The 27,334-nt window shown below is 36.8% G+C and overlaps 1 protein-coding gene across 6 annotated transcripts in view; it reads right to left on the minus strand.

Annotated features, from left to right (window-relative positions):
• LOC18422500 (callose synthase 7) overlaps window positions 1-27,039 on the minus strand; it is a 93,056-nt gene extending 66,017 nt beyond the window's left edge. For 3 of the 6 annotated variants that reach the window (XM_088862492.1, XM_020667612.2, XM_020667607.2), the window contains exons 1-3: window positions 26,954-27,039; window positions 26,456-26,857; window positions 23,043-23,143 (exon numbers count right to left, since the gene is read on the minus strand). In XM_088862492.1, coding sequence (XP_088718618.1) covers window positions 23,043-23,143; window positions 26,456-26,672 — 318 coding nt within the window. In that variant the 5' untranslated portion in view covers window positions 26,673-26,857; window positions 26,954-27,039. Of the gene's footprint in view, window positions 1-23,042; window positions 23,144-26,455; window positions 26,916-26,953 lie in introns of those variants that run through there. The other 3 variants (XR_016052452.1, XR_016052451.1, XM_088862491.1) reach the window with 1 other exon arrangement.
• Between the last annotated feature and the right edge of the window lie 295 nt (window positions 27,040-27,334).

Genomic DNA, 27,334 nt, shown 5'->3' on the forward strand with positions numbered 1-27,334 from the left:
GGAAAGAGAATACGTGCAGATAAAGATAAGGAGACTTCTGAGATGCAAAGTCATCTGACGGTTCAAGATTTGTCCACATTTACAGTGTACATAAACCTGCATAGGTGCATATCAAAGAATGCCAAGCTGGTTGGTGTTGGTGTTAAGTAGCCAGGTTCATATGGTTTTTTTGAGTATGAATATATCTCCAATCAAATCCATTGTCGGCTGTGTGTTTGATATCCACTTCCTGCCAACTAGGGATTGAATATTCAAACCCATACGACCAGCATCTCTATCCATACATGCAATGAGCATCGAAGTATTGTTTTCCCTAAACTATTCTTGTCGCATGTGTTCCTTTATTTCCTTAAATTCATAATCACATTCAACTAGAGGAATTTGCATCATTTCTAATTTAACGCTCCCGACAATTTTTATGCTTCCTCATACCAGAATGAAAGACAGGATGAGCTTCATTATCCCATTCATGAAAACAGAGCACAGTAGTGGAACCCAAAGAAATAAAACAACAGAGATTCATATCAATCCATTTTATTCACAAAATTTTCACCATAAACCTGATTAAGGTTAATGATCACTCTCAAACTCCTCTACATCTCTCACTTACTAGCTCCAAATCTCAGAAACTAAGTCACATACATCCCTATGATTCCAACCTCCAAATAGTCATTGAAACCTAATTTTTCATTCCCATATTCCAGCATATCTCTTTCTTAAACTCTCTCTCACTTACTAGCTCCAAATCTCCGAAACTAAGTCACATACATCCCTATGATTCCAACTCCAAATAGTCATTGAAACCTAATTTTTCATACCCATATTCCAGCATATCTCTTTCTTTAACTTTCATCATATTTGCCCTTCAACTGCCATCTTCTTTCATCCAGCACAGAGATAAAAAACATGTGTTGCCTCTCCTTTCTTAATCCATCAGTCTAATTATTTTCCCAAACCCATAAGTCCACTGAATTTTTTCTCTGTGCAGATTCATCTCTCTCCTCTCAAAAAAAATAAACAAAGAAATAAAATATAATAAAAAATAAAGGAAAAAGCCCCTGAATTACCAAAATTGAAGCCAATATATAGGTATTTCGAAGACAATACAGAATTATCAGTCTTTCTTTATCGACTCCTTTGGAAATTTTTAAAGAAAGTTCCGTTTCAAAAAAAAGAAAGGGACAGACATAAGTAACACTTTCAAGCATAAAACATTGTGAATTTATGATGGCTAATGAGCATCTTGCCCGCAGGATGATGAGAAAATGGCTATATTATGGTTCAGCAAAGTAAACATTCACCTATATCTGTTTAAGCATCTTTCACAGTGTGGATTATTTCATTGGCTGCCACTGCACATGAAAGGAAATGCGAACAGCACCATTCTTTAGCGCTTACTCACATACAATGGATGAAATCAAAACAAAGAAGGAAAAACAGATTTCTCTAAGGATCACAGAGCAAGGACTTCGACTGAGCCCACCGAGGATGTTTCCATGGATATAACAAAGATGAGGCATGAATAGTATTAAAGCAACAGATATTCAGAATACTCTCGCAAGTTTCAACCCAAGCAAGACCACAAGCAGGATGTGATCCTCTACCTCGAACCAAATTGAGGAATTTTAAAGATTGGATAGGCGGAATGTGATGAAGGAAAATTGTAGCCAGGCGGTTTGGATCGTCGACAAAGAGAAGGTTGGTTTTAAGCAGTGTTCAAAAACTCGAACTAGGTTACCAACTCGAACAATGACAAAAACTGAGTCACATGCCAACTCAAATAGTTAACTGGGAGAACTCCCATAAGTCCATTAAATTTTGGAAAAGAAACACTTTATGTTATCAGCAGGATTAGAACTTGAGCCTAAATCAATAGAGAGGACATATACTCCCACAAAATCATGTACAATTTTGGTACCAACTTTGCTATGTTAAAAATAGAAAACTTGGCAAACCTGGGTTTTCCATCATAAAACTGATGCATCTAAAGTCGGAGGGGGGCGAGAAGAAAATATCAAAAGCGGGAGAGAGAAACAACCATTGAACGAGCTTCATATCTATAGAACTCAAAAGTTCCACCATAATTTCAATAAAATTTCCATCCTCCTTATAATGAGCATATAATAGTCTATTTATTAGCATATAAACCCTAAACCTAACTTAAGATCAAAGTAAACAATTTAAAACTCTAGGGATACGCTAATAACCAATAAATACCAAAAAAACCCAATTAGTAATAAAATTCGCCACTACTTTTGGGGCATGTACTTTAAACTAAGATTTGAGGCCTGAAACAAAAAAATTTTGAAAAACCGTAGAAAAAAAAACCCTCGTGTATAATTGAAAGATCTTTAAAATGCAACTTGAAGCCCCAAAATTGGACACAAATCAAAGGTTTTGCCACTCGGATGATGTTGGCACGGTCACCCCTTCTCAAAAAGAACTCAACCTCGGGTTCGTTGCAAGATCCTTTCTTACTAAGACTAATGTTCTAACTGTTTTGCATATCCTTTTGTACTTTTGATTTCACTTTTTGGTAGTTGGTAGTTGCAGTCCTCCTATTCACTTTGGTTCACCTTCATTAGATTTCCATATAATAATATCGTATGCATTTTTATGTGGTTGAACAAAAAATCCTTTATGAACAAGAGTTTCAATCCAATTGAAAATTCTCCTAGAAAAGGGATTTTATACTTGATATAGAGCTTTATAAGTTTAATCCTTATCACAATAAAAATTTAGATTTCCATCGTATACATCTTTGATCAACTTTCTTCATCACTCAATACATTTGGATGCTCATCATATGTAGGCTCATGATTTGTCACTAGCTTTAATCAGAATCATTGGCTTCTTCGAGATAAGGATTCAGTCTCGCTTCATCGCTCGTTTGGTCCACAAGGAAGTTAAAAACAGCACATGATGCGTTGGGAGCAAAAAGTCCCTAAGGCACATTACTTCCTAGTACTATACGTATGTCATAAGTCTTTCACCTCATTTATCATTTAAAAATCATTCGTATAGTTCTAATCTAGATAGATCTAGAGTCTAGATGTCTTAATTAGATATAGATTTGCTAGAGATAGATAATAACAAGCCTTAAATAATATATTTCTAAGTAGCCTTAGATTAGAGTAGGTTGACGTGAGCCTTTAGACCTCGGCAATAGTTCCTTAGAGAAATTGGATTTAGCCACGCATCACAAGCCTTTGAATTTAATCTAAGTCTCATCGGGCGACAAGTGGGGACCCAACCCCATCATGGGGGTGATTGGGGAGCTTAAGGTTGTTACTAGTCTGTTGTTCTCTCCTTTCACTCGTCCAGCAGAACTGGATATGTTGAGGCTGACAAAGAGGTACACCTTGTGCCCTCGCACTAGTGGAGTTGGCACTATTCTTCGTTCGAGCCCAGCTCACTCCTCGGTATGGTACGGCATGGGCATCATGGCAATGAAGCCTTTTTCTTTTGCCTTGTATATCATAATGTTACCCTTAATGAATCCTCAGGAGTGAGGATGACTTTTGGTCAATATTTAGATAAGGACGGAGTCTGTAGTACTCAATTCATTCTTTTCTGAACATGCTTGCATCCAAGTACTACACCCTGCTTCTACCAAGCTACCAAGCATTTTTGCTTATCCCTACAATAGATAGATAGAGTCTGTAGTACTCAATTCATTCTTTTCTAGACCTACTTGCTTCCAAGTACTACACCTTGCTTCTACCAAGCTACCAAGCATTTTTGCTAAAAGATAGATACAGTCTGACCACTCCTGCATGATTCATTCTTCATAGTAGGACCCTAACGAGCAATTGGGCAAAATCAACTTCCAATGAGCCCAGCCCGCCCATATTAGAAGAAGAAAGAGGTAGCAAGATGAGGACAAGACAACGAAGAGATACAAAATCGATGCCGCATATGTTCCAATGAATCGAAACGGCCAGTTATTAATGGAATCCCTTATCGACTCTCTGTGAAATACTCATTGGGTCGAGGGCTTCCAAACACATTGTAAGCTAAGCCTATGCTGAAGTATAAACAACCTGCAATGAATAGGGAAGGCAGCAAAAGAACATTCTTTTTTGTTTGGTAATAGAACGAATCACACTTTTACCACTAAGTTATACCCGCTACAATGTGATTAATGTATAGGAATGGACCGTTTGTCAAACAAGGAAATAAGATGTGTGGAATAAGAATAATGAAAATTTGAGTTCTGATGTGTCCTCAGGGGTATTTGATGAAAGAGGACTCAATAGCAATACCTTTTGACCCGGGACCATCCCCATCTAGGCAGACAAATCGAATGGAAAAAATCCCCACCCCAATACATTCATTTAAAGGAATATGTCGATTCGTTGTTCATTTGAGTGAAGGGGCTTATGGGTATTTTCATAATTTTTTAACTTCAGTAGGTGTAGTTTTGGTCTTCTTTATTATAATAAACAAAAGGGCGTTGGGTGGTTAGGGTTTCTAACACTTTTAAAGAGTGAACAATAAAAAAAGGGTGTAAACAGTAACACCAGGCTCTATCGAGGGTTTTGGGGTCGTCTCTTTTTTGTGCGAGGAAAATCAGGTTCACTCAAATCTAACCTATTTTGATAGTTTATTGAACTATTTTTGCTTCTTTTCTTTATTTTCCTACATCAATTGGTGTGAGAGACTATGTTTTCTTTTACAACAAAGCTAGGAATCTACAGCCAAGTCTAGAGTTTGCTGAATTTAAGCCACCTTTTGCTAAGTTGGCCTAAAACTTGTTGCTTTCAGCTAGATTTTGTTGGTTTTCTGCCTAGGGTATGTGATTTTAGTGAAGCTATGGCAACAAGAAGAGGTTGAGGCTGGGTTTTCATATGGATCCACCATATGATGTGCAGGATCAAGAGATCGGAGGATCTGACTAGACAAGTTCAGGAACTTACAAGGCAACTGGTGTTAATTTTTATTTAAAAATATTAGGAGTTTCAAAATCCATCTTAATGTTAACATTGGTGATGGTCCATCATGCTCTTTTGGTATGCATGGACCACCACTTCTTCCTCCCAACTTTTTGTTTTGACTTCTTTGTTTTTTAATTGTTGCTTGGTCATGATGACCTCATGTCCTTGCCCTTATGGGGGACAAGTGTCCATGCACTTGGCATTACACATTCTCCATGTGTCTGTCTCTCTCTCTTTAGTTGCCACTTCTCTACCCTCCCTATATTATATTATTTCTCTACTATATAAGCCTTGGGCAAGAGAGAGAAAGCATATGGAGATGTATGAATTTGGGAGAGTGAAGGAAGTGAAGTTAATGGAGATTTCCAGCAACATTTTGAAGAAGGATTTGAGGTATTTTCCAAGAAAAATGAACTCATAGAATTTCTTCTTGATGTTTCTTTTTTAAATTAAAATCAGTTTAGTTGCTGTACTTTTAGAGAGTTTTCTAAGCATGCAACTCAGAAACTCTGATTGTTTATGTTCTAGCTGTATCCTGGGGGTGTGCTCACCAGATACCCTATGGCATCTCGGTTTTGTACCGAGTAAGGGATGATCAACACTTCGAAGAAAGTGAGCTCCTCTCGTTCCTCCAGATCCCGATCTTTGTTACCCCATTGTATAACCTCTTAATCCAGATTATGACTCCTACGGGAGTCCGACTGGTACTAGGAGTGTTTTTCCAGATATAAGCCCCGAATCCAGTTTTCGACTCCTACAGGAGTACGACTGGTAATAGGAGTGTTTCGTTTCTCAAGATATAACCTCCGAATCCAGATTTTGACTCCTACGGAAGTCCGATTGATACTAGGAACATTCTGACACAATCCAAGCCATGTCATAGTCTAGGAGAGGTGCTGCTGAATTTTTCTCAAGATGAGAGTTAGTGTCAGGCTTATCGAGCGTAAGTTCCACTTATGAGGGGAAAGTCAGATTTATCGAGTGTAAGTTCAAGCTATTGGTCGTGGGTTCAAGCTATCAACCATGAGTTCAAGCTATCGATCGTGGATTCAAGCTATCAACTGTGAGTTCATGCTATCAGTCATGGGTTCAAGCTATCAACCGTGAGTTCAAGCTATCACTCGTGGGTTCAAGCTACTGACCGTGAGTTCAAGCTATCGGTTGTGCATTCTAGCTATCGACAGTCTGTAAGGTTTTCCACCATGCTTCAGCCATCACTACTACCCAAAATCCTAACAATTTCGAAGTTTGATCCAACATACTGACTGTTGGAAGCTCGCTTAAAGCTATGACCCAGGATTTTGTCAGACTAGACTTTTTTGATGGACTTAATTTCATACGATGTCAGTCGAAAGTACTACTCTGACTTAAAGACATAATACGTGCAAAGAGAACAGAGTCCAATTGCTCCAAGTACTTCCTTGACACCTATCGGTGATCAAACTTCTGCAAATCGGACTATTGAAGAAATTGCAGCATGGAACAAAAATGATTATATTTGCAAAAGGCATATCCTAAATGCTCTAAGTGATCCGTTGTTTGATCTATACTCAGGAATGCCAACTACAAAGGAAATATGGGCAGCTCTGGAAACTAAATATAGAGAAGAAGATGCTGACAGAAAGAAGTATCTCATTAGCAGATACTTGAACTTTAAAATTCCAAAAGAAAAACCGATCTTGGCTCAAATTCATGATTTTCAGATCATAGCAAATGAACTTTGCATTGAATGATATTAAACTTGATGATACATTCCATGTCGAGGCAATAATTGACAAATTGCCTCCTTCATGGAAAGACTACCGAAATGCATTGATGCATAAGTTTGAAGACTTTAGCCTCGAACAGTCGATGACCCATCTGAGAATTGAAGAAGAGACCAAACTCTGGGATGCCAAAGAATACAAATCTCAGATGGTCGCCAAAGCTCACACAATTGAAGGTCCTAGAAGAAAGAAACCAAGAACTCAAAAAGGTATCATGATGGAAGAAAAGAAAGAAGAAAATAAAGATACCAAAGATGTAAACCCAAAGACAACCTAGGATAAAGGAAAGAAACCCTTGGAATGCTTCTCTTGTGGCAAAACTGGCCATGTGCAAAAATTCTACAGAATTAGAAAGAAGCTGCAAGCTCAACCCAACGTGACTGAAGAAACAATTGTTGCCATGATCTTCGAAGTCAATGCAATAGGGGGCTGCAGACTGGTGGGTGGACTTAGGTGACACTAGACGGGTCTATAATAACAGGAACTTGTTTAAGACTTACGAAATGATAGGGGGGGGGGGACATTGTCTTATATATGGGTAATTCTTCCTCCTCTAAGGTAGTTGGCAAAGGGACGGTTGAACTAAAATTCACATCCGATAAAGTCTTTACCCTTATGGATGTGTTTCATGCCCCCGAAATTCGAAGAAACCTGGTATTTGCATATCTTTTAAACAAGAGGGATTTCAAACTTGTCTTTGAGTTTGACAAGTTTATCATGTCGAAGAGTGATGCCTTTGGAGGACTACGCTACGCCTCGAAAGGCATGTTCAAGCTCAATCTTCATAATGAAATAGGTGCATCTTCTTATGTGTATATACTTGATTCTTTTTCCTTATAGCATGGTAGATTAGGATGCTAATTATCATGCATTAAGGAAAATGAGTAGTTTAGACCTTATTCCTAAGTGTGTGACTTTAGAGAATACTCTGTGTTAAGTCTATGTACAGTCTAAGATCACAAGAAAACCCTTTCCTAAGGCGGAAAGAAGTTTCGAGTTACTGAAATTAATTCATAGTGATGTATGTGATCTAAGATGCATACAAACTCGTGGTAGGAAGAAATACTTTGTCACTTTCATAGATGATTTCTCAAGATACAACTATGTTTATTTGATAAGAAACAAAGATGAAATACTTGAGAAATTCAAAGTTTACAAAATAGAAGTTGAAAACCAACTGAATTCTAAAATTAAGGTTCTTAGAAGTGACAGAGTTGGTGAATACTGTTCCGCTGATTTCACTAACTATTGTGAAGAAAATGGAATTATTCACCAAGTTACTGCCCCATACACACCACAACATAATGGCTTAGCTGAAAAGAAAAATCGCACTCATATGGACATGGTCAATACCATGCTCATCAGTTCCAACCTCCCTGCTAATCTTCGTGGAGAAAAACCTTATGTCTGCTGGTTTCATTTGAAATACCATTTTCAAATTCTAGTGTTTCACCTTATGAAAGTTGGAAAGGTAGGAAACATCATCTAAATTTTCTCAAGGTTTGGGGATGTGCAGCCCTGGTAAGGCTTCCTGACCTTAAGTGGCCCAAACTTGGACTTAGATCTATAAAGTGTGTTTTTATGGGCTATGCTGTACATAGCAAAGCTTATAGATTTCTGGACCTGGAGTCAAATGTAATCATAGAGTCCAAGGATGCAGAATTTTTTGAACACACATTTATTGGTGAGCGGGATAATGAATATGTAGCTCGACATTGTGGTGGGGGTGCATTTTTGGGATTCCAAGAGGTAGATTTGTATCTCCAAATGACTGGAGATAATTGCCTTGGATTCCATTGTGTGATGGCGAAGTAGCTAAGGAACTTGCTGGTAGACGTACCACATGTTCAAGTCCCAGGCCTGCAATCTTATATGGTGTGACTGTGAAGTTTTGTATACCAAGCGAATGGTTAGAGATTTACTTTGAGAAATCCAGTTATACTCGCTTGAGGCACAGTCAGTTGAGACTTATGCTTGAAATGGAGTCATAGTTGTACCCTATATCAGCGATACCTAGCACTTGGTAGAATTTTGAGAAAAACCTTGCAAGGCACCAAGTTTGGCAGAAAGATAGAGGAATGGGATTGAGCCCAAATGAATTTATGTCACGGGGAGATGGGAACCCTACCTAGGACAAGGAGATCCCAAGTCCAAGGTTCAATGGAAAAACAAGTCGCTCGTGTGATGTCTGATGGTTGTGGGCACCACAAAATTTTTATATTATGGAAATTTATAAATTTCTACCCTATCCCTAGCTGTGTGGTACATTTATTGCAATGAATCGAGAGATTGAACTCTGTTCTTAATGATTCCATCTACCTAGATGATGTAAGGCCTAGGCTAGGATGTTGCACTACAAAACATCTTCCATGGACTCACATATATGAGTGTGGAAGTGGAGGCCGCTTCCTAAGGGAAATAGGCATTCCCTAAAATATTATAGAAATTTATAAATTTCTACCCTATCCCTGGCTGTGTGGTACATTTACTACAATGAATCGAGAGATTGAACTCTGTTCTTAATGATTCCATCTGCCTAGATGATGTAAAGCCTAGGCTGGGATGTTGCACTGCAAAACATCTTCCATGGACTCACATGTAAGAGTGTGAAAGTCGAGGCCATTTCCTAAGGGAAATAGGCATTCCCTAGAGCGCTCATGAAAACTAGGTAGAGTGCAGGGCTTTTAATGCACAATCTTTTTAGAAAATCACAGCTTTTGAAAGGAAATATCTGGTATATGGGAGGCTTATCTTTTATGGACGTAGCTCAAGGTTCGTCCACTCACTGTCCGGATAAGTGTTAAGTATAACACTATGTAGAAGTTCAAATCTGAATGACACCATCACTAATGTATTTCCTTTCCTAATCTTACTTCTTTTCTTCCCGTCTGGTAGGTTTTTGAAATTGTGGGGAATTGTTAATTTTTATTTAAAAAATTTCGGAGTTTCAAAATCCTTTTTAATGTTAATATTGGTGATGGTCCATCATCCTCTTTTGGTAAGCATGGACCACCACTTCTTCCTCCCACCTTTTTGTTCTATCTTATTTGTTTTTTAACTGTTGCTTGGTCATGATGACCTCACCTCCTTGCCCTCTTGGGGACAAGTGTCCATGCACTTGGAATTACACATTCTCCATCTCTCTCTCTCTCTCTCTCTCTCTCTCTCTCTCTCGTTGCCACTTCTTTACCCTCCCTATATTATATTATTTCTCAAGAGAGAAAGCATATGGAGATGTATGAATTTGGGAGAGTGAAGGCAGTGAAGTTAATGGAGATTTCCAGCAACATTTTGAAGAAGGATTTGAGGTATTTTCCAAGAAAAATGAACTCATAGAATTTCTTCTTGATGTTTCTTTTCCATTAAAGTAAAATCAGTTTAGTTGTTCTGTTTTTAGAGAGTTTTCTGAGCATGCAACTCAGAAACTTTGATTGTTTATGATCTGGCTGTATCCTGGGGGTGTGCTCACCAGATACCCTATTGCATCTCAGTTTTGTACCAAGTAAAGGGTGATCAACACTTCAAAAAAAGCAAGCTCCACTCGTGCCTCCAGATCCCGATCTTTATTGACCAATGTATAAACTCCAAATCTAAATTCCGACTCCTATGGGAGTCCGATTGGCACTAAGAGTGTTTTGTTTTTCCATATATAATCTCCGAATCCAGATTCTTACTCCTACGGGAGTCCAACTGGTACTAAGAGTGTGTTGTTTGTTCAGATCTAACCTCCGAATCGAGATTCCGACTCCTACAAGTGTCCGACTGGTACTAGGAGCGTTCTGGCACAATCCAAGCTTTATCATGGTTTAGGGGAGGTGCTGTCGAATTTTTCCCAGGATGAGAGTTAGTGCCAAGCTTATCGAGCGTAAGTTCAACTTTTGAGGGGGCAGTCAAATTCATCGAGTGTAAGTTCAAGCTATGGGTCATGGGTTCAAGTTATCGACTGTGAGTTCAAGCTATCGATCGTGGGTTCAAGCTATCGACCGTGAGTTCAAGCTATCAGTCGTGGGTTCAAGCTATCGACTGTGAGTTCAAGTTATCAGTCGTGGGTTCAAGCTATCGACTGTGAGTTCAAGCTATCGGTCATGCGTTATATGGACAGTCTGTAAGGTTTTCCACCGTGCTTCAGCCATTACCACTACCAAAAATCCGAACAGCTCGCAAGCATCAATCGTGGGCAAGATGAAGTTTTATTTGTCCAAGACAATGTTGAATTCAACCATTTTCACAACTATGCTCTGCAGGATGAGTTGTACTCAAAATCCATAGATCTAAAAGTAGATATTCTTGATTTTAAAGGAACACGTAGAGAAGTTCTTAGATTACAAGGACATGCTAGAGAATAAAAAAGTTAAAGTTATTGCTATTAAATTGAAGAAAAGTGCTTTGGTATGGTGGAAACAACTGAGAGCAAGGCAAGAAAGAATGGGAAAACCTCAAATTGTGTCGTGGGAGATGAGCAAAAACATAAAGGAAAAATATCTCCCTGAAAATTATTTACAACCTTTATATCAAAAGATGCACGTGTTGCACCAAGGAAATAGGTCGGCGGATGAATACACAGATGAGAATCACCTTCTAATTGTCCATAGTGATGTGATTGAGTGGGAGGAGCAGTCCATCGCCAGGTCTGTGAACGAACTACGCCAATTAATTTAATATGCAGTTGAAACTCAGCAAAAACAATCCTTGAAAAGAGGAGGTTGGGAGTGTGAGTAATGGGGAAAATACGGCAGCATCCCATGGTGGTGATTTTAGAAGAAAAGGCAGCATGGCGGGACCTGATTCGACATCTCCCACTGCTAGAACAACAAACCAACAAGGTTCCCTCAGCCAAGAAGGGGTTGTCTCAAGAGTCAGACAACCCGAAAGGAGTGTCAATAGCAACATTGAGTCCTACAAGTGTTCAGGCATAGGGCATGTCTCATCACAGTGCCGAAATCACATGTTCGTTAACAACCTCTCTAGAGAGTTTTATGATGAGGACAGCTAGCACTCTTTTGAAGGTGATCATATCTATGATGAGCCAACCCAAAAGTGACCTATAGTGATCATGAAGGGACAATGGTGATCCGGCTTAGCGTGATTATGCCTAGGGTAGTGGAGGAAAATGACTGGTTGCACACAACAACATTTCATACACGTTTCACTACATATGGGAAAGTGTGTAATCTAATCATCAATGGAGGGAGTTAAAAAAATATAGTTTCTCAAGAGATGGTCGACAAGCTTAAGCTCAAAATGGAAAACCATCCAAACTCTTATAAACTTGTGTGGTTCAACTATTCTTGAAGGATGTCTTGTTTCTTTTTTTATGTAATTAGGGCAATAATTTTTATTTTATTATTTTAGGAAATTAAAATTAGGATTTGGGGATTATTTTGGGTTTCTAGTTTTATAGGGATACTTGTGTCTTTTATTGTTGCAGAGATCTACAGGGCAAGATTGAAAGATTTACTATTAATTAGGCTTTTTTAGGGAGCAAGTTAAGGTTTGCAATTATTTTTTATATAAACATGTAATTGGACAAAAAAAGAGAAAAATAGTGAGAAGTGAAAAGAATTTATTTTTAGATCTTGTGAAGAGATGTTTTTTGCAGTCGACTTCATCACAGACCATGAGAGAGGATATAATCTCTCAACCTTTTCTTTATATCGTGTTAGCTTCTGGTTTATTATTTTTATTTCCCCTTCTCTGCATTAATCGGAAATAGAGATTCTCTCCACATCAATTGGTATCAAAGCCTATAATATCCAGCCGTCACAGTGCCCCCCAAACCTTACTCCAATGATCAATGATCTATTGCCACAAATTATAGAAGGTATAAACAAAGTCATAAAATATATTCGAAGCGAGATTTGCAAACTTCGAGGTGAATTTTGAAGAGGAATTGGTGAAGTGGATTAGCGGTTGCAACGATTGGAAAATACTATCCACAAAGAAGAGGATGCTCGACAATCACATAGGTCCGGGGCCAACTTTCACCTTACGGACAAATCTACTTCCACAATCAATTACGGGTGTCAATCCTACATATAATGAGCAAATTTTGATGCAAAAACCACAACCTGCGTAACATCCACGCGATCTCAGTATCAAAGTCAATATTCCCGAGTTTCATAAAGAGCTCGATAGAGAAAACAAATTTATATTCAACATCCTAAAGTTCTACTACAAGTTGCCTATGAAACATTTGACTAATTGGTTCATTGAAGAGGATAAGGACATCGGCGAATGGTGGGACCCTGTCACCAACTATTCAAAGGGCCTTTGAAAGATGTAATGAACAGAAAAAATTCGAGGTCAAGCTTCTCCCAACCCTAAGAGAATGATGCAATTAAGGTTCAATTATTTATTTTATTATTTTAGGAAATTAAAATTAAGATTTGGGGTTATTTTGGATTTCTATTTTTTGGGCTATTTATATCTTTTTGTTGTAGAAACTTGAGATAAAAAATTGAAAGATTTAATATAAATTAGGCTTTCCTAGGGAGCAAGTTAGGTTCTAGAGTTATTCTTTTTATAAATATGTGGACAAAAAAGAGAAAAATAGAGAAGAGAAAAGTGCTTATTTTTAAATCATGTGAAAATATCTCTTTCAGGTGGACTCCCTTACAGACCTTGAGAGAGCGTATAATATCTCAACAATTTATTTTATCTTATATTTTTCTGGTTTATTAGTTTTCCCTCCCCTTCTTTCCTAAATCAATTGGTATCAGAGCTTTTCTCTACATCATTTTTTTACTGGAAAAGCATACAAAGATGAAATATGGGGAGATGTAGTTCCTATGGATGCCTGCCATTTGATGATAGGGAGACCATGAAAGTATGACAGGAGTACTATTCATAATGGTTTCAAAAAACTTTACTTCTTTGGATGGAGTTAAAATGATTATGGGACCCTCTAAGATGGAAAGTGCTTCAACATTAGAAGAAGGAAACACTAATCTCTTATCATGATGGAGTTAATGAGGGATTTAGATGAGTCAGGTGTGTTGCATGTTGTTGTGCCAATTGAAAAAATCCATTATTTGATTCCTCTTAAGATAAAGCCATTAATGAGGGAGTTCAACAATGTCATATATCGGATGATCTTCAAGAGGGATTACCTCTTATGCGAGACATCCAACATCAGATCAACCTCATCCAAAGTTCTAAACCCTAGAAAAAAGTGGCCTATAGAATAAGCCCTAAGGGGCATGAGGAGTCACAAACGCAAGTTTCAAAGTTCCTACTGAAGGGGTTTATCAGGGAGAGTATGAGCCCACACACAGTGTCAGCATTGTTGATGCTCAAGAAAGATGGTTCTTGGTGCATGTGTGTGGATAACAGGGTAATTAATAAAATTACTATAAAATATAGCTCTCCGATACTGCGCCTAGATGATATGTTGGACATGTTGGTGGGAACTACAATTTTCTCTAAATTAGACTTGCGAAGCAATTACCATCAAACCAGCATCAAGGCGGATGATGAATGGTAGACAGCACTTAAGATGCGAGAGGGATTGTATGAATGGCTGATCATGCCATTCGGTTATCACATGCACCTAGCACCTTTTTGAGGCTCCAAAACCAAGTCTTAAGCCATATATAGGAAACTTTATGGTGGCATACTTTGATGACATCCTCACATACAGTACTAGTGAAGGGTAGCATATGGACCACCTAAGGATCATGTTGGAATTGTTACGGCGGGAGCAGCTGCATACAAATTTGAACAAGTGTGAATTCATGACTAGCAATTTAATTGGGTTTCGTGGTTTCACTAGTGGGAATCAAGGTGGTCGAGAAAAAGGTGGCAGAAATAAGAGAATGAGCCCTGAGGAGCATGAGGAGTTACAAAAGCAAGTTTTAAAGTTCCTACAGAAGGAGTTTATCAGGGAGAGTATGAGCCCACACACAGTATCAGCATTGTTGACGCTCAAGAACGTAGTTTCAAAAAGCGCTAGGCGGGTCTTAGGCGGCCTGGGGGCTCCAGGCCGCCCAGCGCCTATGCGGGCGCCCAGAACCTGGGCAGCCCAGTTGAATCCAAACAAGGATTCTGGCATTCTGCAATTATGTCAATATCGATTATATGTATTGCAGTACATAATTTAAATTATACTACATATTATTTAGCATTTACCACACACTCCATAAGCATAACCATAATCCATAAGTCAGTTCATACTCCATATCCAATTAAAACTTAAAATTTTTCAAGCAACCAAATTAGCAAACCAAGTTATCAAATAGTATCACACCAGTTCTGCAATACACCACCATGAGGAAGAAAACAATCTAGTTTGAGTAACTTCGAGGAACCCTTCAATCCGAAAAAATTCACCACAATCTAGTTTTTTGGGAACTTTCTCTCTCTAAATTTGGCTCCAACAAGTTTTAGGTTTCAAATGAACCTAAAACCCTAATTTTTTGCCCTTAAAAACAAAAAAAAAGATGAAAAATGCCCTCACCAAATGGTTTTTCTGCCCCTAGGCGGGGCGCAGGCCCTAGGCAGCCGCCGAGGGCTGGTTGCTGGGCGCCCGCCTAAGCAGGTTCCATATCGCCTAGGCGGTTGCCCAAGGGGCGGCCGCCCAAAGATCGACCGCCCAGATTGGCCGCCTAGGCTTGGGCGATGCGCCCAGGCCTTCTGGACCGCCTAGGCGCTGGGCAATCCGCTTTTTGAATCACTGCTCAAGAAAGATGGTTCTCAATGCATGTGTGTGGATAACAGGGCAATTAATAAAATTACTATAAAATATTGATCTCCGATACCGCTCCTGGATGATATGTTGGACATGTTGGTGGGAACTACAATTTTCTCTAAATTAGACTTGCGAAGCGGTTACCATCAAACTAGCATCAGGGCGGATGGTGAATGGTAGACAACACTTAAGATGCGAGAGGGATTGTATGAATGGCTGTTCATGCCATTCGGTTATCACAAGCATCTAGCACCTTTTTGAGGCTCCTAAACCAAGTCTTAAGTCATATATAGGAAAATTTATGGTGTTATACTTTGATGATATCCTCACATACAGTACTAGTGAAGGGTAGCATATGGACCACCTAAGAATCATGTTTGAGTTGTTACTGGGGGAGCAGCTGCATACAAATTTGAACAAGTGTGAATTCATGACTACCAATTTGATTTTCTTGGGTTTCGTGGTTTCAATAGTGGGAATCAAGGTGGTTGAGAAAAAGGTGGTAGAAATAAGAGAATGCCGGCCCCACTCCCTCCCCCCCCCCCCCCCGCCCCCCTCTACATTAGTCCATGAAGTGAAGAGTTTCTATGGGCTCGCCACTTTTTATCAACAATTCATTAGAAGATTCAGCACCATCATAGCACCACCTACAAACTGTTTGAAGAAGGATTCTTTCAAATAGACCACTAAAGTAGAAAAGAGCTTTGAGAGGATTAAGCAAGCTATGATTGAGACACCCATGCTAGCTTTGCCAGACTTTGATAAGATGTTTGAGCTAGACTATGATGCTTCGCAGGTTGGTATTAGGCCCGTTATGAACCAGAAGGGTATTACTAATAGCATATTTTAGCGAGAAGTTGAATGATATCATCAACAGTATTCAACACATGCCATGGAATTTTATGCGATCATTCATACTTTAAGACACTAGCATCATTATCTTATTCAGTGAGAGTTTTTTTTATTTTCAGATCATGAGGCGCTAAAGTATATTAATGAGCCATAAACTGAATAGGTAGCATGCGAGGCAGGTGGCATATTTTCAGGAGTTCGCCTTCGTGATTTGTCACAAGGCTGGGAGTCAAAATAAAATCACATATGCCTTGAGTGGGAGAGCATCAATTTTGACCACAGTTATCCAATTCAGAACCCTACTTACACGATTCCAACAAGGAATCTTTATAAAACTCATTTCAGTGAAGTCAGGAATCTCAATTCCTTATTTTAGGAATCTCCATTTCAACACTTAAAGAAGCTCGCTTCTATTATTTTTTGATTCTCGATTCTGCATTTGTTGAATATCGATTCTCCACTTGTTAAAATCTGGATTCCGCATGTAATGATACTCGATTCGATTGTTTTCGAATCCGAGTTCCTGAAAATCAAGCACATGCGGTTCGTACATGCAAGAAACCATGAGTTAATAAAACAGCGAATCTCGCTTCCACCCTCATAGAATCTCGATCTCATTTTTTTTGGAATCGTAATACCACAAAATCAAATACCAAAGTTTTAGGTACAGAAATCTATGACTTTTAGATTGGTTCAAATTTTATGGTTTTAGATTTGAGTTGAAAATGGACTGGAGATGATTGTCTCCCATTCCCATAGTTCAAAATTTATTGGCTCCAATGGTTCACACTTGAGTTATTTAGAAACTAGACTGGAGACGATTGTCTCCCAAGCCAGCCTTCACCTAGACCCGTACCTAGAGTGTCTCTCTGGCAATCTTCCCAATAGTGTGTAACAAAAGTCGTGTACTGAATGCATTGTATTTTTTATTTTTTAATTACATGCAATATGTAATCTTCAGCTATCATTTAATGTCAAAATCCCTATATCTCTATTCATGTGTGTTATTTTATAATTCATGCAATATGTTCTTCCTAACTTCTAAATCTGTCACATCTATCCATGTGTCTGCTTGATGAATGATTATAAAGGGGTTATAGATCTCGATTGCCAAATGGGTCGAAACTCGAAGGCATACTGCTATGAATCTCGATTCCAATATGGGTTGGAATAAATCTTGATTCGAAATGCCTAGGTATCTCGATTCCAAAGATATTGGAATCTTGATTCTATAAATGAGGGAATCGCAATTCCATCTCGATTCCATATTGGTCGATTCCAAATAGGTCGAAAACTCGATTCCATAGAGCTAGGAATCTCAATTTCATCTGTGTAGGGATCTCAATTCATATTTGGTCGCATCTCGATTCTTATAAAATAGGAATCTTGTTTCCCAATATTTCTCTTGTACGAAAGTTGATTCCTAAAATAGCAATCTTCTAGCCGACTGCGATTCCATGATTCCGATTCCTAAAATAATTCATATTCTAAATTGACTCCAACAACTATGCTTTTAACCACTGTGGCTGCTACGGCGACAAGGTTTGAGTGTCAGTGTAACTTTATGTGGATGATGATGATTTGAAGAGATTTGGCGCAGTGTAAAGGTGCAATTCCAGAAGACTGTGTGGTTGAGAATGGGTTTCTCTTCAAAGGGAATCAATTATGCATTCTTGTTGATTCTCTTGGGGCCCATTTGGATAGTAGGAAATTAGGAATCTTGGATATTTGAAATCCAATAAAATCTATGGATTTTCAATATCAAGGATTTTCGTTATGGATTCCTCAAATCTCTTGTTTGGATAAACTATACAAAATTCATGGATTCCTTACTATCAGTTCTATGTCCATTTTTTGGTAACAATTTCATACGGATTCTCTCTCTAAGACTTTAATATACTTTCTCTCCCTAAAACTGAAAATTTGGGATAGCCTCCCTAAAAATTTTGAGATAGTTTCTCTTTCTAAAATTTTCAGCTGCCTTCTTACTCAAAAAAATTCAGATGCATTCTTTGTCTAAAATTTAATGTAGTTCTCTCTCTAAAATTCTAAGATACTCTCTTTAAAACTTAAAATTTGAGATAGTTTTCCCCTCTAATAATTTTGAGATAGTGTCTCTCTCTAAGAATGTTTAGGTAGATTCTCTCTCTAAAATATAATATAATTTTTCTTTCTAAAATTTTAAGATACTTTCTCTCTTTAAATTAAAATTTGAGATAATTTCTCACAAAAAAATTTGAGATAGTTTCTCTCTCTATAAATGTTTAGGTACTTTCTCTCTCTAAAATTTGATATAGTTACTGTGTTTTATATTTTTAAAACTCTTTCTCGCTCTAAAACTTAAAATTGGAGATAGTTTCTCCCTCCAAAAAATTTGAGATAGTTTCTATCTAAACATATCCGGTACTTTCTCTATATAAAATTTGATATAGTTTCTCTCTCTAAAATTTTAGGATACTTTCTCTCTCTAAAACATAAAATTTACAATAGTTTCTCTCTCTAAAAATTTTGAAATAGTTTCTCTCTCTAAAAAATTTAGGCCGTTTCTCTCTCTAAAATTTGATATAATTTCTATTTCTAAAATTTTAATATATTTTCTTTCTAAAACTAAAAATTTGAGATAGTTTCTCTCTCTGAAAACTTTGAGGTATTTATCTCTCTAAAATTTTTAGGTAGTTAGTTTCTCTCTAAAATTTGATATAGTTCTATCTTTAAAATTTGAATATGCCTTCTCTAAACTTAAGATTTGAGATGGTTTCTCTCTCTAAAAAATTTGAGATAATTTCTATCCCTAAAAATTTTTAGGTAGTTTCTCTCTAAAATTTGATATAGTTCCATCTTTAAAGGGTGCGGTTTCTATAAGGTTGTAACCTTAAACAATCCAATTAAGGTGCACCTCCAAACTTTATCATAACATGTAATTTTGTTGTAAAAAATTCTTAGTATTATCTTAAAATCTATTTTCATATATAATAAGAAAATTTTAAAATCCAAAAATGGTTAAAATCAAGGAGATCTATAAAATATGAAAATCTTGAAAATGGACGGTCTAGATAATGTGTTGCAAGATGCACTATTTATGAGACTCAAAATTTTTTTTTTTATATTCATACATTACGATGTCGAGATGATCAGATGGAGGATTTTTCAACATTAAAACAACCTTTCTGATAGATTTTTGAGGTGCATCTATAATTCTACATTTTAAGATTGCAACCTTATATAAACTTTTCCCATCTTTAAAATTTTAATATATCTTCTCTCTCTAAAACTTAAAATTTAAGCTAGTTTCTCTCTCTAAAAAATTGAAATAGTTTCTTCTCTAAAAATTTTTAAGTACTCTCTAAAATTTGATATAGTTTCTCTCTCTAAAATTTTAAGATGCTCTCTCTCTCAAAGTTTAAATTTGAGATAGTCACTCTCTTAAAATTTGATATAGTTTCTCTCTAAAAAATTTTAAGTACTCTCTCTCTAAGATTTGATGCAGTTTTTCTCTCTAAAACTTAAAATTTGAGATAGTTTCTCTCTAAATATTTTAAGATAGTTTATCTCTCTAAAAAAATTAGGTATATTCGCTCGTTAAAATTTGATATAGTCGATCTCTCTAAAATTTTAAGATACTTTCTCTTTAAAAAACATAAAATTTGTGATAGTTTATCTCTCTAAAAATTTTGAGATAGTTTCTCTCTTTAAAAAAATTTAAGTAGTTTCTCTCTTTAAGTTTGATATAATTTCTATATCTAAAATTTTAATATATTTTCTCTCTCTAAAACTTAAAATTTGAGATAGTTTATCTCTCTGACAACTTTGAAACAACTCCCTAAAAATTTTTTATAGTGTCTCTCTAAAATTTGATATTGTTCACTCTTTAAAATTTTAATATACTTTCTCTCTAAAACTTAAGATTTGAGATGGTTTCTCTCTCTAAAATATTTGAGATAATTTCTATCTCTAAAAATTTTTAGGTAGTTTCTCTCTAAAATTTGATATAGTTCCTATCTTTAAAATTTTAATATATTTTCTATCTAAAACTTAAAATTTGAGATAGCTTCTCTCTCTAAAAAAATTGAAATAGTTTCTTTCTCTAATAATTTTTAGGTACTCTCTAAAATTTGATATAGTTTCTCTCTACAACTTTAAGATGCTCTCTCTCAAGCTTTAAATTTGAGATAGTCTTGCTCTTAAAATTTGAGATAGTTTCTCTCTCTAAAAATTTTGAAGTACTTTCTCTCTCTAAAATTTGATATAGTTTTTCTCTCTAAAATTTTAACATACTTTCTCTCTCTAAATGTTAAAATTTGAGAATATTTCTCTCTGAAATTTTTTGAGAAAGTTTCTCTCTTTAACAATTTTAGCTACTTTCTCTCTCTAAAATTTTCATACCTACCAAATGAGTCGTATGTTTCGGGTTGAGGGGGCGAACGAGTGGAATCCATGAAGCTTGGAAATTCAAAAAAACAGGTTTTAGGATGGAAATGACATTGTGAAAAAGTTAGGTGATTTCCAAGATTTTTAATTGCCATAGAATTATAATATCCTAGCCATTGAGCAAACCAAACAATGGATTTCAGTAATATCCAAGATATTAAAAATCCATGCTCCAAAATCCATGCCCTTAGAGAGGTCCTTATTTCAGAGCTACATGGGGGGCTTGGAGAACACATTGGGCGAGACGCAACCATTGCATTGGTGGAGTTTAATTATTATTGGCCCACACTTAGGAAAGATTTGGCTAGGCATGTGAAAAGGTGCAAAGTGAGTCAAGTTGCAAAGTGGCAGCAGGTTTATATTCTCCACTTCCCATTCCCAGTGCACCATGGGAAGATGTTAGAATGGATTTCTCGGATGTTATGTAGACCCAAAAAGCCATGGACTATATATTTGTCGTGGTTGATAGGTTTTCAAAGATGGCCCACTGCATTACTTGCAAGAAGACGCTAGATGCAACTCATGTGCACAGCTTATACCTCCATGAGGTGGTGAGACTTCATGGGATTCCCAAGATGATCACATCAGATAAGGATACCAAGTTTTCTCAGACACTTTTGAGGAACCTTATGGCACAAGATGGGTATCAGGCTACAGTTCAGCAGTGCTTATCAGTTACAAACTAATGGTCAAACTGAGGTGGTTAACCCAAACCTTGGTAACCTACTTCAGAGCCAAGTTTGCTTGCAACAGTTCCTATAGTTGTTTAACCGGCAAGAGCCCATTTGAAGTCGTGTATGGGCTGAATCCCACCCACACATGAACTTGACTCCTCTACCAACTAGGGGGAAGGACACTTAGATGATGACAACATGATCGAGTACATGAAGGATGTCCAAAACCAAGTTTAAGCTAATGTGGTGATTGACACTACCAACTACACGGAAGCTGCAAATAAACACAAGCGATTCAAGAAGTTTCAGGTGGCGATTTGGTGATGGTTTATTTATGTAGAGATAGACACCCTGTGGGCAAATGCAACAAGCAAAATAACAAGAAGATCAGACCTCTTTGGATGCTAAAGAAGATGGGGAGTAAGGCCTTATAAGATTGACCTTCCTGCGAAGATTGAGACCTCAAATGTATTCAACGTCATTAATCTTTTCGAATACAGCAAACCAAAAGTAGCAAGAGAAGAAGAGTGAACTTGAGGCCGAGTTCTTCCCAACCAAGGGATAATGATGCACCGGACAGTACTTTAACTAGTCAAGACAGTTCTTATGGGCCTTTTAACCCAATCATTTCATCCTTTGACGACCCTTTTATGATGATCCAAATGCCAAAGTCACAAGGAGATCCAAGAGAGGAAGGCCAACTATTTGAAGGAGTGTATTTATAATTTGTTGTTGTTTCTACAGTCACTTAGTGATATCCAATGTTTATATTAAAGTTAATGGCAATTTAAGGACTTTTTATGTTTTAATTTGAGTGAAGGGACTTATGAGGTATTTTTATAATGTTTTAATTTAATGATAGTTTTAGTCTTTTTTTATTATAATGTAATAAAAGGGCTTGGGGCGTTAGACTTTCTAATTCTTTTGGGGGTGAACAATAAAAACAAGGTGTGAACAATAACACAAGGCCTATCCAGGGTTTTGGAGTCTCTTTTTGTACAAGGAAAGTCAGATCCACTCAAATCTAGCCTGTTTTGATAGTTTATTAAACTATTTTTGCCTCTATTCTCTATTTTCATGCATCACTCTCTCTCTCTCTCTCTCTCTCTCTCTCTCACACACACACACACACATATAAACACATCAGATTTCAAGTAACTCACTTTTTTTTTTTTAGAATCAGTTAACTACAAGTAATTGACTTTTATATCGCAATTTTGTACCCACACAGCATACATAAAAGGTCTGATCGACAAAACTGACATCAAGATCAGATCTAGTTTTTCCACAACTGAAACCTACATAATTTCATAATAAGGAAAATCAACCCAGACATTTATAATAGGAAAAAACCTGAACAAATAGAGTAAGTACAGTTTTACTACAAGAGAAAAATGCAAGCTTTCATTACCATGGATAAGTAGAATATGCAAACAGAATGACAAATTCAATAACAAACGAAATGCATGTAAGACAGACAAATAAGCAACAGCCAGGATTAAGTGAATGTATAACAATTTAAATTGATTTCAGGTAACAAATTTAGTTCTTATAAGAAGTTAATATTCTCTACTCCTTAAATCTCATGACTAATGACAATATGGGGAAAAATTCTACATAGACTTTGATGAAATTTCTCATTATATAAAATGACTTCTTGTAATATATCAATTGTGGAAACTAAATATCACCACATTACCTTTTCCAGTTTGTGCAAAAGATTAGTTTTGAATTGACGAACATGTCGCCCACTTGATTTCGGATCCACATAATGAGCCTTTTCAAATGCATGGAAACGACCTAATGAAACACATAATGGGAAGTGAGAAATGCCTTATCATGTGTATGAATATGAAAGTCTGAGTAAGTGTTGGAGATGTCACTTGTAAGTCACACTTTATATAAAAAAGAAGTTCATGAATGACCATTTCAAAGATCTACCAACAGAGTCCCATATTACTCCAAGCAACTACAAAATAGAAGATATTAATTATTAATGAAACTTACAACAACCAAAGATCAACTTACAAATAAAAACACAGATAAATCAATTTCATATATCAAATCACCAATATTAAGCAAATTGATTGTAAAAGGACATGTAATGAGGTGGCTCAGAACCACCCCTACCCTCTCCTGTCAATCCCATAAGCCTCTCTCTCTCTCTCTCTCTCTCTCTCTCTCTCTCTCTCTCTCTCTCTCTCTCTCTCTCTCTCTCTCTCTCTCTCTCTCTCTCTCTCTCTCTCTCTCTCTCTCTCTCTCTCTCTCTCTCTCTCTCTCTCTCTCTCTCTCTCTCTCTCTCTCTCTCTCTCTCTCTCTCTCTCTCTCTCTCTCTCTCTCTCTCTCTCTCTCGGCGCTACTCCAATTATCCATTCTCATTTGATCAGAATAGGTCTCCCCATGAGAGCTTCCAATTTTGATGCCAAGTCCCAAGTGTGATTAGAAGACGAAGCTCTTCAACATCTCAAGCTTCATTACTTCATTGAGGATCCTAATTTAGGGGTTGTTTCCACGGAATTTAGGAGCAATCACAAAGGAATTATTTTGCAAAAAAAATTCCCCAAAAATAATATTGTGGTTGTGAATGGAGGTAGCTAGTTATTCATTCGCCACAGGAGGATCTAAGAGTAAGAGTAAACTAATACGATTTTTTAAGGTAATCAAAAGTGACAAGAAAGTTGCTCTATAGTTGGAGTCTATTGACTTATATGTAGACATTAAAAGCATGAAGTGCATGACTACTGTCTGGACAAAGGGTAGGACAATTGTATGTTTGGCTAGTTTTACATTTCTCATATTCACTGTCCAAATAAGAGAACAACCATGAGTAGCAAAAGATAAACAAACTTCACTTTAGATGAGAAACGAGGTAATCAGAATGTTGGTATCCTAGATAATGCTATCAGAACCGTCTGGATATTTATGCAACTGATTTCAGATGTAGAGTGTGCAAGTAAAGATCTAGTAGTTGGCAGAGCATCATCCAGGCATGAGCAAAACAGTCTACCAACATTTTGGCCACTCCATAATGTTTCGAGTTACAAGGTCCCAAACAATAGCCATGGTCGAAGACAGATAGCAGAAAGCTAATTTCAACAAGCAAACAGTGTAAAAACATGAAAGACATCAGAAAACATAACGAGCAATGTCTGTAAGGTTGACATGAATGTGAGAAATGCCCAGGACTTGAAGAGGGATATTGTTAGGAGTGACATTTGTTTCTTTATCCATATAGAATTGAACGTTTGAAAGATGAGCCATGGCCTTATTGATCCAAGAAGATAGAGAAGGGGCTTTACCCATTTATTTAATGAAAGCAAGTGCAAGAACTAATATCTGAAGAGTTTACAGAGGCGTGAAAATTTCTTGAATCTCATGTGGCAGCCAAAAAAGTCTTTCGCAATTCCAATATTAAAAGAAGAGTAAACCATATAAGTAGGAAGCCACAAATTCACCAAGGTTAATAATATACTGAAGGTTACTTAAATCTATTAAATTGGAATACACAACAATCTCCCCAGCGATATGACTAAGTTTCAAATTGTGTGAACCTCATGACATGCGATCCCCAGATAAATATGATAAAGTCACAACCCAATATCCATACATGGTGACTGAACATCAATATAAAAATAGGACCAAATCTCCCTTCGCAATGTAAAAATTGAAACAAATCTCTCTAAAGACTATGCATTGTTCACAAATTGCAACCAAATATGCCTTAAACAGACAAAATCTTTACTAAAAAGCTAATCTGAGGTCTTTTTCTTTTTCTTTTTTTCTTTTTTTCTTTTTTTCTTTTTTTCTTTTTTTCTTTTTTTTTTTTTTTTGTTTTTTTGAGAAGTTAATTTGAGGTCATTTTATGAAACCCTTAATAATTTAACGATTTGAAAACCTCAAGTCTTCAGAAACTTTGTCAGCTAGAACCTAAGAGAATTGCAATTCACCAAATATGGGGTCGTAGCCCCTATATTTGAACTAGAGGTGGTTTTAGTTGGGGTGAACCTCTTAGGTGTGACCGTACACAAGTTACAAAGGATTATTAGGAGATTAAGGAATGGAACTGCTCAACAGGTTGTATGGACTCATAACTTATAAATTATGTCAGAAACAATCAAAACGCTCCCCTTTGGTTTAAATGTGACAATCACTACGTCTTTTTCTAGGCTGATCAAAATATATATTTTTTCTACAAGAAATCAATTTATCAAACATGATAGAGGGCTTTAATGTGTTCTCTAATTTTCTACAAATTCTTCCCCGCTAGTTATTTAGCTATTGCCTATCGTTTTTCAACACCTTTCTCTAAGTATGATTTCAACATCTTTCACCGCAAAGCATGTTGCTTTAGTTCGTGTGCATATGTCAATTTTTTCTGCTCAAATGGGAGTGAATTCCCTTTGGTTCTCATATATGTATGATGTATATTGGTTCTCATATATGTATGATGTATATTTCTCATAAATTGTGTTCATTTGGATGGCACCTATAATTCATATTTTTGTATTAGTAGAATTAGTCACAGTCAGATACCAAACTTTTGGTTGTTTATACTTGAATGCATTGAATATCAAATTTCTCAAAAAAACAAAAGTACATTGAATATCAAATTTCCCATAATTTCAGGCATAGAACCAACGTTGAATGAGAAAGGAATAGACTAAATGTGCATAATTAGTGAGCTTTTCCCAGAATTTCAGAGCAATCTGAAATCTATTGAAACAATCACAGATTATTTGACAACAATCACTAAATTTGTAAGGGATCAATTACAAATTTTATTTTCTTGAGCGACCCATTAGAAAGCTAGAAAAATGGAATGGGTATCACCAATATAAGCTTATCCACTGTTAGGAACCCAATCCTCAATTTCTTAAGCAAAATAATAATGTCGCATTATAAAAAATGTATGGTATTATTGATTCAAATCCCTACTCGAATAATCAAACTCTACTTTTTAATCAGCTCCTTCTCATATGCGCAGAGAGAAATAGAGAGAACAAATTCAAATCCCTTGTTGAAAACCAAACTCAAATTTCTACCACTGTTTACACACTCAACTAAAAAAGGGGAGTGGGGAGAGAGAAAGAGAGAGAGAGAAGGGGGACTCACAGAGATAAGCAACTCGTGGATTGATGGGCTCGATCTCATCGGCAACACGCAAAATGGGGACAATGGAAGCAAGAGAGGAGGGGACATTCTCACTGTCGAGGCCCCCTCCAACTTCTTCCTTTGGTTCAGCAACCATTGTTGTCGACCACGTCACCTTCCTCAAAGGCATTCGAGCAGGGCCCTCGCCATGAGGCTTCGTGCCACTGCTGCTCGCCATGGCCACAACACAACAACAACAAATGCTTCTCTCCCTTCTTCCCTAACGGCATATATACAAGGGAATCGGCCATGGAATACCAGGAATAAAGAAGTAGAAAAGCAGAAAGAGAAAAGTGGAGAGCAGTGCTGGATACGAAGTAGAGTTTCGCCTTTGTCTTTTCAGCTTTGCTTTCGGTATGTCTCCTGCGGAAGCAAAGAATGTCGAAAACATCTCTCTCTCAATATTATATATATTAGGGATAATGACTGAAAGAAAAGAGCAGTAACATCCTTCCTTACCTGGAAAGGAAAGAGGAAAGAGCGCTCTCTCTCTCCCTTGTGCAAGAGTGCGCTTCCTGGGTTCGCTTTTGACACCGGGAAGCGGGAAATGGTTTCCCTTTGTGAGCGACTTTGAATAATGGGAAATTTACGTGGAAAAAAGTTATTTTCGATTTTTAAAAAAAAAAGTTGAGAAATTTACCCGCATGTCCTCTATAAAAATTATAATTAGGAAAATCTCTCAAATATTTGTTATTTGTTTATGAGAAATATTTGTAGATTATGTGCATTTCTCTTTTGTCGATTTTTTTTTTTTTAAGTTTACCTTACCATAGAGATTAAAAATCCAAAGTTATTACTTACTTTTTTTAAGTAATTTTCTGTTCGGATTTTGAAAATCCT

This window comes from Amborella trichopoda, chromosome 3 (assembly GCF_054954075.1).
Source record: "Amborella trichopoda isolate Santa Cruz 75 chromosome 3, AtrichopodaSantaCruz75HAP2 v2.0, whole genome shotgun sequence".
Taxonomy (NCBI): Eukaryota; Viridiplantae; Streptophyta; class Magnoliopsida; order Amborellales; family Amborellaceae; genus Amborella; species Amborella trichopoda.